A 14,520-nucleotide genomic window follows, 5' to 3' on the forward strand; every position below is an offset into this window, starting at 1 on the left:
AAACTGTAAACTGTATTATTCTAATATTCAGAGTTCAAATGCTACATCATGATTGACTTAGATTTCATTAAAAACTAAAACTGAAGTGTTTATGACAACTTTGTTGGACAGACACAAAAGCAGGTTGATTACTGTAAGACTAAGTTAAACTGTCCGTTTTGTCTGGATTCTATGCACCCATTTATATTTACATACATGTTCTGATTGTGATTAGTCAGTTTCAACAACCGTATTAGCAGAAGATAATGTGATTGGAGCAATTTTGGTCAAATCTCAAATGCTGTGAAAAATGTTTAGCAAAATCTGGATCCCCAAAATTATAATATTATAGCTCATGACTTTTTTTTAATGTGCAAACTAAAAATGTGTTGATCACTTGTACACATTTTGGCCCCATGATGTTCACTGAATAAAATTAAGTTTTACAGTGTAAAATATTTTTGTTTCCTTTGCAGTCAGTTTAAGATCCGATCATAGACTGTATTTATATATAGTCTATGGTTCTGACCATCAGTTTATAAGTTTCTCAAATGCAAGAACTTTAAGTTAATTTTACTTGCTGGGTGTTAAAGAGTTAAATGGCAGATGTTACACCATAAATAGCAATGGACCATGTCCCACTTGTACTAACAAACACCACAGCCAGAGGATGAGGCTAACTGCTGAAGCAGAATGTAATGTTGTCTACATGTTTTAGTTACACAAAGTGCAGCTCTCTCTCACTGAACATTACGACTCAACACTCAAACTCGCTGTGCTTCAGGTGAACCGGCTGATGTTAGCACAGAAAGTCATGGCTAGATTATATAAAGTTTACGGTGGTGTTATCATCAGAATGTATATTAGCACATCTCTAATGCAAATACACTCTGACTATACAGGGAGATTGTTACCTGAGTTGCTGCTGAAGGCTCAGGAATAGGGCAAGGAAAGGACTCTTCACACACCGCCAGGCTCCGCACAAGCTTTAGCCTGGTGTTGGACTAAGGGGAGGGGATCAGGTAGGTGGGCATAGTTAAAACCATGCGCACACACACACACACACACACACACCTGCCTCAGTATCATTCCACATCACAGTGCCAAGCCAAAGGAAAACAAAAACAGCCAATGAGCATGATCGATTCTTGTAAGCAAATCATACAGTTTCAGTATTTCACATTTTAGCTGACAAATCTTTCCTGGAGCGACTGAGCTGTTATTGCCAGGATGATCGTAGACCTTTGGATGCAGATCATCTCAGGTAACTTGATCAAATCAATCTTACATAAAAAAAAGGAGTAAACATTTTTATATAAAGCCTTGTAATGTTTTTCCTGGGGGAACAGCAGTGTAGCAGCCACAAAAGAAATGTCCACTGATTTTATTAGCCATACTTCACACTACAACTTCCACTATCATTCATATAGTGGCATATCAACATATTGCAATGAAGCCACCGTCTACAGCAATGCGTATGGTGATAACTTGCTTGACAGGAAACAAAGGTACATCTTCCAACTCAATCCAAGCAAACAACGCAAGCCAAGAGCACGTGAGACAGACTGGAGCATTCTTGCACAACATGCATGTCAAGTGTACCGTACCTTAGAGTACTTCACAGGCTGTCCACAAGGTAGGGGAGGAGTGCACAGGAAAAAAAAAATCAAAACAAACCACAGAGGTTTGGAAGGGAAACTGGGCTGTTACTTTAAAAAGCGCAGAAGCTTTAATTATATATTACTGGGCTACATTTGCACCTGTCTGCACTACTGGCTCTGCAAAAGAGCACGATTCATACCAAGACAAAAAAACAAAAAACAAAACAAACAAAAAAAAATCCCTGAAAATGAAAAATTCAGGAACACAGAACAAAGTTTGGTGGTGTTGAAAATAAAATAAAAATTTGCTTTGCAGCATCTCAAGTTGAACATTAACCATTTTCTGTGGGCATGAATTAATTTCTGCAGAGCATATGCTACTAGAACAGTTGCACTGTAGGGTTCCTTTCTGACACACTCATTCAAACATACACAGACAGGCACACACACTGCAGAAAAAAGGCAGACATTTGGCTGCGATAGATTTGGGTCAGTTTTACGCGTTGCTCCCAGCTCCATTTAGCTGTGATGCGAATCAGACCCAACCACTGGAGGTGAGCAGCAGAAAGCAGAGAGAGACCAGACGCGCAATAGTGTGTGAGACAGCTTGGTGCCTCTGCGCTTCACGGGCTAGTGGCCCTGTGTGTGTGTGTATATGGATGTATAAACAGGAGGAGGGGGGGAGACCTGGCAGGAACCATTTCTGTCTAAATTGCAACACAGCCCAGTCCTCTGCTTCCTAATCCCAACATGTATCCACATACACAAACGTGCACACACACAGCTCTGTCCTTCTGACCTGTCCTCTATAAATGAAAAGGACAACCCCTCCCCTCACTCACCGAGCTTGAGGGCCAAATCATACCTATAAAAAATTGAAATGGACTTCTGCTTGCCCGTCTCCAATGCCTGTGACCTGCCGCCCCCCTTTCTATATCAGGTAATATGGATGTGGAGAAAGGGGAGGCGTGGGGAGGGGAGCAAGCGAGGGCTGGGACTGAGCGCACTGCTACACCAGCTAATTGAGCAACGTGAGGCCGGTGGGGAATGATAAATGCCGGCAGGATATAAAGGAACAGGAGAGGGGGAGAAGGAAAGGGCTGAAGTCAGCGGAAGTAGGGCGGCCACCAGCCACCTGTCCTGCCGCAGAGGACGGAGCAGGAGTGCTGCAGGCAAATGGAGGCAAAGTCACCCAGCCTTCCCTTCCTTTGTTCCTCGGTCGGAACGCTTCTCTGCTCTCTATCCCCGTTCCCTACCACCTCCATTTCTCTCAGAATGAACATGTCAGGCATTTAACAGGTGCCCTTAAATAGAACGACAGAATTAGCTTCACCTCCTCTACTCCTGAAAATTACAAGCAGAAAGGACAGGGCTGCAGTGCTGTCAGCGTATCTTGGCTATAACCAGGAACTAATTATGACATGGTGAGTTTTAGGAAAAGGAGCAAAAGGTACGTAGCTATTCAGGGATATAAATACTGACAAACAACAATATGAATTCAGAGGCAAAGAGCAGCTTGTCTAAGTTCAAACAGACATGTCAAGAATCTTACCAAAGCCTCCCCAGTTTCAATTACTAGTTTTAACTCTTTTCTTGGTTAAAATTATGAAATGCTTGGATTTAGTGTAGTAACAGCATCAGTTTCATTGTTCTAAAGGAGTCAAGCTAGCTGTTTCTCCTTGCTTCCCGTCTTTAAGCTAAGCCAAGCCAAGCCAATAGGCTGCTGATTCTCTGGCTACATAATTGGCATACAGACAGAGTGGTATCAGTTTTCTCATCTGACTCTTAGCAAGGAAGCAAATAGGTGTATTACCCAAAATGTTGTCCTGTTTCTTTAAAAAGACATCACATTTAGGTAACCCGACTGAGCTATAATGTGCTAACTGTAGTGTAGCACAAGTATAGAAGAGCAGGGATGGTCCCGATGCCCGGTATTAAATTATTACATAGTGTAGTATCAATAAGCCCTGAAGTTAACGGTTCCACTAGGGGTACTGAAGAAGTTGAGAAAACAGATTTCCTATTGATTATTGCTACATAAAAGTTATCTTGCCCATTTTATCCCATCAACTATTTCTGATTAATACATTCATCTGTAATGCATTTGTGCTTTTCCGAAACGAGAAGACTGATCTGCCTTTTGGAGCCCGAGTGCGAGGGGCGGGAGGAGCTCTGTCTCCCACACCGCAACAGCCTGCAGCATGCACACACAGTGGATTTAACCACAGTATGTGTTGTTACATTACACTACGGTTGGTACTGACAATGCTCATTGCAGCAAATCTTTCCCATGAAAAGGCGCAAACATGAGCAATCTGTGGAAGCATCTAGTGAAGATCCCCGCATGCACAGTTTTTGTCTACCTAGCCTGCAGTCTCTTGTTGTCCTGGTATGTTATGTAAGCTAGCAGCCTGGAGCATGCACACAGAATTATATGAACATGGATTATTGATTAAAAGTAACTATTTGCCAGAGGATTGTTCGATAAGTATCGGTAAAGTCCTAACAGTACTCATCTCTAGAGAAGAGTCATAAACTCAGCACATTACTCAGTAAAATCTATAGTTAGCCAACAGTAGCAACAAGTAAAGGCTGTGGCAGCAAAACCTCTGAGTGTACTGAATTGAGCAATAGTGGGTTTTATTGCTGATGAAGTCAACTTTTCCTTTCCAAGAAGAATGTGTCATTTTGTCTCTCAAAAGTTACACACTTTACTGAAGTTCTTTTCAGCTCAGTCTGTTCTGGTCAGACTGAGCAAAAACAAAAACGAGCTGTGAATCATGTCTCTCAGTACATCCCTCCCCCCCTCTTCCTCCTGTGCCCTACTCCTTTCTCCCCCACACGGGTGTCACTCTGTTCCTCGTGGTACCTTAGACACAGGAAGTTGGTAGATAAGCCAGGATTTGAGCTCCAGATTATCTGCCTGCCTGACTCCCTAGCTCTGCCTGCTTCCAACCACAAGGCCAGATTGGCCTGAATGCTATTTCTAGGTTGCAGCCAAAGAGACGATCCATTCCTGGATTTTGTTCCCTTGACCACACTTGAAGAAAGTTTACATTGTTTCACTATTCTCGCCCTTTGGTGTCCGTTCCTCTGTGAACACAAACCAGTCAGTGCCATTTTTGATTTAAAGCCAAATTAACAAGTGCAAATTTTCTGCAGTCCCAAAGCACATTTGTTGCAATGACACAGAGACCTAATTAATTAGCAGTTTATTTGAAAGTGCTCTCAGCTGTCCTGAATCCCCAGAAGATCCACTGCTTATTATCACTGATGAGGATTCGTGAGCTTCACTAGTTTATATCTCCAAATCACCTTTTCCACACACTCGAAAGTTTCCCCACAGCCAGGCGGACAGGAGTGAAGCACATCACCCAGCCTGACCTCGCTGCTATGGCAAGTCCCACATTATGAATTCAGTCTGTGCAGATGATACTTTTCAGGAACAATTCTGCTTGCTGAAGCAGCCGGGAAAATCATGTTGAACGCCGCAGGTGACAAGGGATCCCCAGGGCAGTCTGTGTTTGACATTGACTGTTAGTGAGTGCGGAGAAAAGTGAAAATGTTTGGTGAAGTGTCACGTGTCCTCCGCTCAGTGCAGGCCTGGTCAGAATGCTGACAACTCTAACTTCTCTGATTAGACACTTGTAGTATGGTTAAAGAAATGCAGAAAAAAGCGAGCTGAAACTGGCACTTCCATTCAAGTGCTCAATCATTCACAAAGTACAGCTCTGGTCAGTGGTAGGTATATATATGACATATCTGGTAGGTATCATATGACATAAATCCCATTCAGTGATAGATGTCACAGTTCTTTACCTGATTTTCCCTTTTATTGTTGCTACTGTGTTCGTCTTTGCTGCTCTGGCTCTGGTCCGAAATCTCAGACTTGGTGGTGTTGTCTTGGGGAGAGAACGCCGCCGGGTTGGTGGCTTCAGAAACCTTCATCATTTCAGTGTCAGCGGTATCAGACATTCTCATTGCAAAGTTTTACTGGGAGATGCTGGAAAATACAGACAACCTGAAAGACAGGAATATGTTGGTAAGGGCTGCTTTCTTTGACAAAATAAAATAAGAATCAAAAGGTTAATTTAAGTTGCATGTTAAGATGAGAGTTCTACACTGTCTTTGCCTTTTACTGAATTTTCAAAGCCTTGAGTTACAGCCTACAAACCACAAAGTATAATTTTACAACACAGTGACAAGAGTTTCAAATTTGTTAACTGCAATCTGGCTTATCACATACACTGCACATTTATTCTTTAGAAAAATTCAAATAAATTAAGGAATACGTAAAAATATTCTTGTGCAAGTTGTGTTCATGTAAAAAAAACTACACACTGCATGAATTCTATACCTCTAAATATTAGCCTTCTTCCACTTCTAAATTTGTGTCAGTTCTCCCTCCTATTTCCACACAGCTTATGAAAATGGGCAAGAATGTGTAACTAACACCATACCAGCACACTTTTTCACAGATTAACACAGATTTATTATTTCAGAAACAACATATTTATGAATCCAGAATCAACATATTAAAAGACATGAGACACAGATGAATGGAGAAAACATCTTTCTGACAGGATGCAGTAAAAACACTGAGAATTTGACGCTGGCCCAGTGTTTGTGGCGGCATCATCCATCAGTCATCATCTTCATCCACTCTTCCTCTTGAGTATGAAAGGCAAGAGATAAAAATAACTTACTACTACTAATAATAATAACAGCCTAATCCATGTATTAGTGTACAAGGATGTAATAATCAGTCAATACAATATTACAGGTCAAAAATATTGGAAAAATGTATATAAATGTGGTGTATTATCTAGTAAAAAGAGCATTTATCATAAAAGCAATGAAACTTACTTGTTCACACTGGATCATTACAGCAGGGCCACAGCAAAACAGCTGTTCTTTATCCCTGGTGTGGTTCACATCTTGTCTGAAAAGTGCTTAGTAATGCCCGTTTACTCTCCGTTTCTCTTTTGGGTACTATTTGAAAGAGAAAGGCACGATACTGCAGGAGTAATAACTGTGATTTGCCCTGTGTGTAAAGATGCAAATTTCCCTTGGCACAGCCTAACAACCGTTTTTATGGTGGACAATTAGAGTTGTTATAGCAGGAAAAACTAGATGTAACAATACAAATGGCTCCATATCTAAATGGACTTCAGATATTATTGATGTTATCCACTGCACCCGAGTTTGACAACCATGAGAAAGGTCTACGCAGAAGTATGGAGGAGAAAGTTTGCGTCCTTGACACAGTGTGTGAACATCAGTCTGTGTTGTCTCTCAGGTCTGCAGCGAGTGACAGTGGACATGATTGGACAAAAAGAGGCACGAAGACAGTTTGCTTGTCAGATCAAACACATTTAGATGACTGTCTGTGTCTACTTGGTCCAGAAATAGTAATAACTGACAGAAACACAAAAAATTCCTCTGTCTCCACAGTATGCTGTATAGGCAGTTTGACTTGATAGAATAAAAAAAAAAAGCATAGTTTTCAAATTAAAAGGACGTCACATTGATGCTGGTGCTGGAACGGCAGCTGTGTTGCACCTATGGTCCATTCCAGGTATTATCTGTGTAAAGCCATGACCTCCCTCTGTTGAAGTCATGGTGCGAGTTCATCCTGTTGATATGCCCTAATTATGCAGCCTGGCCCCATGCAGCGAAACACACACGCAAAGGGAGGGCAGACATCTGGTACATGAGAGCTATGATTAATAGGTTAATTAAAAATGGGCTCATCAAATTCACTTTGCACATCAAAAACTGGATCCACGCATGACAGCACTTTTCCTGGGCTTAAGTGTGTACGTGACTGGCTACCTGTGTGCTCCAGCCTTCGCCAATCAGCGGGGCCTCTACCTATTTGTCGGGTGATGATCAGAGCCATTTTCCTATCTGATGGCTGAGCAGCAAAGCGGCTGGCTGAGACTTGATTGTTTATCTCAATCCCAAAAGAGATGAGACAGCAAGCGGGAGCTGCTCTCTTTAAGAGGTGGCATCCAATTGCTCTATGTCAGAGTAATAGACTTCTAGTGAGGTCCGCCACTCTCCTGAGCTCCTCTGCCAGGCGAACATACCTCTAAGCCCCTGCTGTGCGAGGCTAAGAGGTTAGCTGGAATTTAGCGGGGCACTGCAGAGTCAGATGTTGAATTTCAATGACCTGTCAGAGGTTTGACAAAAGTGACACTGGGTGCTGCTTTACATTATTTTTACATTCAGAAAGAAAACAGCTTAATACTCCAGAGTGCAGTGCACGCCTTTGAATATTTACTGTCTGTTGCTGACATTTTGATGAGTGAAGTCCCTCGTGTCACTCCGTTGAAGATTTGCAATATTGGACAGATATTTTCAAGAGCGGGCGTGTGATGGATAGCTATTTTGTCCCTCACCGAATCACTCATTCTTCCAAACACATTTTATCATGGGACTGGAGTGTTGGACTAAATTTGACTTCAGACCTTTGACGCATTTGAATTTCATTCTCATCTCTCTTGGCTGAGGTAATTGCACCGTGTGCCTGTTTAGAATCCCTGATGTTTTTGACTGCATAAGTAATATGGATCATCATTTGATCATTAGTGTTACATTATCTGAACGTCTGGGAACTCAGGGAGTAGCAAATTGGCCTCTTATGAGTGAGACTGAAAACGAACATCACCATATTTTTCCTATTTATATATATTTATGGCCAGCTTAATACTGTAGGGTTATATTATGGAAAATCCACTCAGATTAATGACAGCTATTTGCCTTCATCAGCTGACGGTGCTTCAACTCAAACCCATCATGTGTAATGCTGTAATAAATGTGCTTGACCTGAATAAATCTCTGGTTTCTTACTGCTCCACAAGTCAATATTTTAAATTCAAGTCAATATTTTGGTTAATATTGTACTAAAGCACCTGACAGAGAATGACATTATTGTTCAAATGCAGGAGATTTACTGTAGTGTGTTGAGTTTAAATGAGACCAATGAGTTCCATGTCTCAACATGCCCATGACCTCAAACTGTTCTCACATCCTAGTTTGTTGATTGTTGTGAATAATCTCTATATTCTGCTATATAACCACGAAAGGGCTCCTTTTTAACTAAGACAGGCAATATTTCAATACAATTGTCATGTCATGACAAAACTTTCATATTTACATATGCTTATTGCTCTCACATCTAAATGAACCATCAGTGAAATTATCCAAATCTTTCACAATGTAAGAATCTTTGAATAATGTGCATTTTCAGTTAAAAACAAACAAACAAACAAACCTGTGGAAATAGAGTCAAATTGGGAAAGCATAATGAACAATGACCAATAAATGCTGATGTACACGATGCACGTGGCTTCATACTCAAGCTTTAAATGATGTCATCTCATCATGCACTCTTCTTCTGCAGTGGTTTAAAGGCAACTGACTGGAGAATTAGTGCCACCAGTTGCTCATACTGACATAACAGTGATGGATGGAAACCCACAATTGTATTTCTGTAAATTTGGTTTCAGTTGGTTCTAAACTTGGAAACTTTATCAGATTTCCTGACTATCGTTGTCAAACAGAAACAAACAGGACACGTACTTTCGCTGTAGCCTTTGGTGGTTGTGGTGAAGGAGGATGTAGCTGGTGAAGTCGATGAGGCCGAGCCTACCGATGCCATCCGAGACGTCTTTGCCCATGTCTGCTTCAGCTGCTCTGAACAGCAACTGGGGCCTTCGACGCCCTCATGACCCCTGCTGACCTGCCGACCAAAGAGACACAGGGTTAGCGCTGCAGTGCTGGGGGTGAGAGGCCAAAGGTTCAGAGTGGCACTGACACTGACATTGCATGTACTGACAGCAGTCAGGATGTCAGCAACTCTGAAATATTTGTGTGTCAGAGCAAAATGTAAGTGCGTTGAGTGTGTATTTCTGGGCCCATGCGTGCCTATGTGCCATAAATAATGGATGAACATGATGGGTGTGCAGCAGCAACAGGAGAAGGCACCCCTGCCAACCTCGTAAAAACTGAGCATTAGGAATTCAGAGAGCAGTGGGGGAAGATAGCATTTCTCAGCTGAAAATCCTCTGCCATTTGGTGGCACATAAATTTCAAACCGTCCAGTGTACAGTCTCTATTTTCCAGCAAATTCCTTTCTAGCTGAACTGCAGGGTGACACTAGTTGGGCAGGGCAGACATCTGACACAGCAACTGCAGCAGAGCCGCAAAATATTGACACTATTGAAGAATATGTTTACTGATACTGCAAATGTGACATCTTTATTACTGAACTCTCTCTTTACTCCATGTGTGTGGAACTGTTACCTGATTAGCTACTCTGTTGTGAAAATGACATTATTACTTTACTTTATTGGCTGCATTTGCTAAATGAGGCTGATAAATATCAAATTAGGGCTACAAATAATTATTAATTTCCCAAATTCTTGCTCAAAACAATCGATTAATAAAATCGATTGTTTGATCGATGTCAGAAAACAGAAATGTCAGAAAACTGTGAAAAGTGGCTATTCCTAAAGCTCAAAGTGATGTCTTCTAATGTCTAGTTCTGTCAAAAGTAGTAGTCCAAAACTAAAAGGTAATCTCATTAATATAAGGCACTAAAATTATATCAGTTCGACATTTTCCTACAAAAACAAAAACAAACAAACAAACAAAAACAAACAGTACGTAACTGACCAATGTCACCCTGCTTCTCTGCCGGCCTGTCCCTCCTCCTCTAATCTCTGTCTCAGTGTGCGGGCGAAGTGCCACGCTGACTCTGGCGCCCAATGGTGCCAAAAGCCTCAAAAACTACACGGTGCTGGTGTGACCCCCCCTGTGCCAGCCAAAAAGGTCAAATGAAATCCCTACTCACTTTAAATTCCTGCTTCTCACAGCACCTGACCCTGCAGCAATAGCCACAGACGGGAGCTGACGACGGGTGGGAGGGATGCGCCACAGAAGAGTCGCCATTTGGTGCGTTGCTTTTGTTCAAACTGCCTCACAAAACCATGGATCCTGAGTGTTAAGGCTAACCTAACAACTCAACATGCATGCTGTCGTTTCTTACAAATGCTTTCTCATACACACTGATATAGTGAGTAAAGAGGAACTTCAGTCCTTTTAGCTTGACTCTTGAATACTAGAGGTTTTAATTGACATCTCAGCAAATCTGTGAGGAAATGTCTTCTCCAGCCTGTAGCATATCTCTTTGGCACTAGCAAACAGACAAGAGATGCCCAAGGCTTTCATCTATGTTGATGGCATTTACATGATTACTCACATCTGCAGATTGGAAAGGTGCACCTTGTAGCCAGATAATCTATTACTGTGTCCTGGTCATCTGGAGACAGAATCACCCGTTATCTTTTTAACCTACTGTATATCTGAGATCTCATCTTTACCCCTCTGCTCTTCTTTTTGCCTCATCTCTCTCTAAATGCACCCAGCATTTTTTAACATGGTTGTTCATGTGTGTCAGGAGTATCATCTCGGTGCTGTGGCTCTGGATCTTGCCCTCATTCCTCCTAGATTCAAGGCAGAAGTGGTGCCAATTCAGGCTGCTGCAAATAAGAGTGCCAGCTAAAAGTCTGAGATGGAAAAATATGAAGACTGCTCTGTAATTCAGCCCTAGTCCTGCAGCTATCAAACACACATGCATGCGCACGCACGCACGCACACACACACACACACACTGGAGTGTAACTCTTGCTCTGACAGCGGTGCGGTGGAGTCTGGCCACGGGCACTCCAGGGTTTATAACCAGAGCTGCTAAGCGGACAGTGCAGCCTTGGCTTAGCCGAATGGCTTTATCACTCGGACTCCGTGTGTGTGTGTGTGTGTGTGTGTGTGTGTGTGTGTGTGTAGTGAGACAGTCCTGCGAATGCTAATGGTGCAAACAATGCACACCCAAAAAATGTTTTGACAGACACGAATATCACCATTCAATTGGCGCTCAACAGCTTCTAACACACCTCAACACCGTGCGCGCACACACAGACCCACACACACTCTCAAGCAGCAGTGAACTTGAAGAGTGCTCCGCCTGCCTGTGCACCCTCTAGTATTGTGCTGTAGCTGACAGGGAGTGGTTCATTGGTATTACAGTCGCCGCAGAACGCGGCAACCTTAATGAGGCTCCCTCAGGCATTGTTCAGTGTCACACCGCCCCTTCACACCATGTTTATATCCATGCCCGACGGCATGTCAGCAGCCTCTCACACTCACACACACACACACACACACTACAGATGCATCAATCAGACCTGGCCATCTGCACATAATCACAACCCAAAAAAAAATAAGATTGTATCTTATAATACACATATGCTCAATTACGAAGATGCATGTAAATACTGGTGACATGGAGATAATTAATTATAGACCAAAAAAATATAAAAATAAAAATTTTTAGTATCAATGATGCAATTAAAATGTGATTATTCCAAAAATCATGACTAACAGCTGGACTGGTGTGACTGTACAGCCACATATTTACACTTCTCCTTTGCACATACATTCTTCATGAGAATTAATTTTCAAAAACCCCACAGTGGGGTCATGAGGGTGGTTGTCAACTGAGCTGAGTTAATCATACACAGGGCTCTTAACAGCCTACTCTCACAAAAGATTATGTTCAATGGAGGCTAATGAGAAATTTCTCAATCACTGTGAAGTGCATAAGAGCCTGCTGGTGATGGTGCACACACACACAAGAACAGCCGAGCAAGCACACTTCAGTACACCCATTTTCTTTCCCCTTCACAACCATGAACATACACACACACACACACACACACACACACACACACACACCTGGCTTTCTCTTTTGCAAAGGCTGACCTTTCCCTCCCACACCTCTGCTCTGTTCTGCTCAGCTCTGCATGGAACAGGGCTCTTGTCTGGGCTACAACCAGCTCCACTGGAGGTGAAGAACCCTCAATCCCTCCCTCTATCCACTACTCTATCCCTGGCTCTATTCTTGGCAGAGAATGAGAAGATGAGTCAAACACGGCGCAGAAAAGAACAAGCCATCGCCTTCACAAGCTTCTGGGTGATCACAATGGAAAATCATTTTACTCGAGCAGAAAGCAATGAAGCTGCAGCATCATCCTGCAAGCTGTCGCAGCCTGCGTGTTAAGAAATTATTCATGTTTTATTGCTGCTGATGAGCTTCTATAAGTGTCACATAAAAAGAACAACAGTAGGAGCTGTGCCAAACAGCTGGGATATTGTCTGCAGAGATGTAGAATACTAAACAGAGCTCTATTCACTGGAGCAGTGAAAGACAAGAGCAGAGACATAAATACAAAAGGAACACCATGTCTATGGGCCACAGCTTTATGTCACCTGCCTGCCATTTTTGATTTTTTAAGTATTTTCATCTGATTTCAACCACTGGATACACAGCAACTGAAGCCAAACATTTCATGGCAATGCAATTAATTGCTGAATTCCATACAAACCAATAAAGGAGAATCAGAATAAGTCGGCTTCAGCACATTGCAGGACATGCACCTTGGTTAATAAAATCAGGCATCAAATAAAGAGTTAATTAGGTTACTAATACCGGTTCACACTCATGGCGCTGCAATAAAATTGATTTCTGTGTTTTGCTAAACTGAGTAACTAATCTCCCATTTTCCATCTATTTCTGCTAATTGCAAAGCGAGGAAAGCACTGACAGGGGAGCTATATAATTGGACCAGAAAACGATTAGTGTAAAGCCTATGAAATTATATCACTTTCATACATTGCTTGTCTCAGTTTCAGGGTGACTGAGGCGGTATCGGTTTAAGGAACTGCGTGTAATAGCTCAGACTGAATTAACAGAAAAAACATAAACAGGCACAAATGAGCCTTTAATTGCGCTGCTCGCTTTGCCTCCAGGTCACATAAGGCAGCGCGAGCGCGGTGCGGCGCAGCCAGTCAGCATTAATAAATTAAATCCACAACAGAACATGTAGGTAATCCATTATCTATCCCATAGGAGAGCTTCCAGGGAATATCAATCTAGGCAATTAGAAGAGAAACAATAAACACAGAAACCTAACATGCAAGTCTAGCAGTTTTAATCTACAAAGCCTTATGAGGGAGGAATAACTCAAAAAGTCTGTCAGAGTCATTAAAAGTCCATTTGCAGACAACACCTGCAGAGCAAACGGGAAACGGGAGGCAGGATGAGCCTGGCTGGCGAACAATGCAGAGCAAAGCCCCTTATTGGCTGATCTTGGTTAATTATCCTTGTAATGAAAAGCAGAAGCAGCAAACTGGTGAGGAGATTTCAAAAGCTCTGGCTGAGGCTCACTGAGCAACACGGCACTGGCAGCACACATCTCATGTTGCGCTTAGTTTAACAAGCCAAAGAAAAAGACTGCATACTTGCTTACTAACTTGCTATCGTATAATGATAAAAGAAGGAGCTGAGGCAGTTTTTAAATTGCAGTGAATACAAGATATGCTCACTTATTGGAGCACTGAAAAAGAAAATGTTGAAAAGGCAGAATTAAATTAACTACAAGAAAACACTAAAAGCACTCTAGAAATCACAAAAGGCATGTGAGATCCATGGCAGTTTGAAGCTGCAGGACTTACCTGCCCGGCAGCTCTGCCCTCCATCCCTTCTGCTGCCTGACCACTTAGTTTCCATTGTACAGGAGGCACAATTTGCTGGAGAGGAGGCTGGAGTTGCCTCCCAGCTCGCTCCTCGGCAGCTGCCTGCTGCCTCCTGTACGCTCGCTCGACTGAGTGAGAGTGTAAGACGACGAGAGGGCAGTGTAAAGAGAGAGGGCGAGGGAGAGTGGGTGTCACAAAGAGAGAGAGAAAGGGATAGAGGGAGGGAGGGAGAGTGCGGTGCAAGCACAAGTCTACCTGCCACAAGCCATCAAGCCAGCCAGCCTTGGAGACAGAGCCAAATCAACAGCTGGCCCCTGTGTGATGTCAGAGCCTCAGCAGC

At 42.6% G+C, this 14,520-nt stretch overlaps 1 protein-coding gene across 8 annotated transcripts in view; it reads right to left on the reverse strand.

Annotated features, from left to right (window-relative positions):
- LOC109955773 (R3H domain-containing protein 1-like) overlaps positions 1 to 14,520 on the reverse strand; it is a 43,883-nt gene that overhangs the window by 26,481 nt on the left and 2,882 nt on the right. For 5 of the 8 annotated variants that reach the window (XM_020592241.1, XM_020592234.1, XM_020592236.1 and 2 more), the window contains 4 exons: positions 9,168 to 9,327; positions 5,400 to 5,601; positions 1,587 to 1,604; positions 894 to 983 (listed from right to left, as the gene is read on the reverse strand). In XM_020592241.1, coding sequence (XP_020447897.1) covers positions 894 to 983; positions 1,587 to 1,604; positions 5,400 to 5,561 — 270 coding nt within the window. In that variant the 5' untranslated portion in view covers positions 5,562 to 5,601; positions 9,168 to 9,327. Of the gene's footprint in view, positions 1 to 893; positions 984 to 1,586; positions 1,605 to 5,399; positions 5,602 to 9,167; positions 9,328 to 14,159; positions 14,350 to 14,520 lie in introns of those variants that run through there. The other 3 variants (XM_020592235.1, XM_020592237.1, XM_020592238.1) reach the window with 3 other exon arrangements.

The sequence above is a fragment of the Monopterus albus genome, unplaced genomic scaffold (genome assembly GCF_001952655.1).
Source record: "Monopterus albus unplaced genomic scaffold, M_albus_1.0 scaffold16.1, whole genome shotgun sequence".
Classification (NCBI taxonomy): domain Eukaryota; kingdom Metazoa; phylum Chordata; class Actinopteri; order Synbranchiformes; family Synbranchidae; genus Monopterus; species Monopterus albus.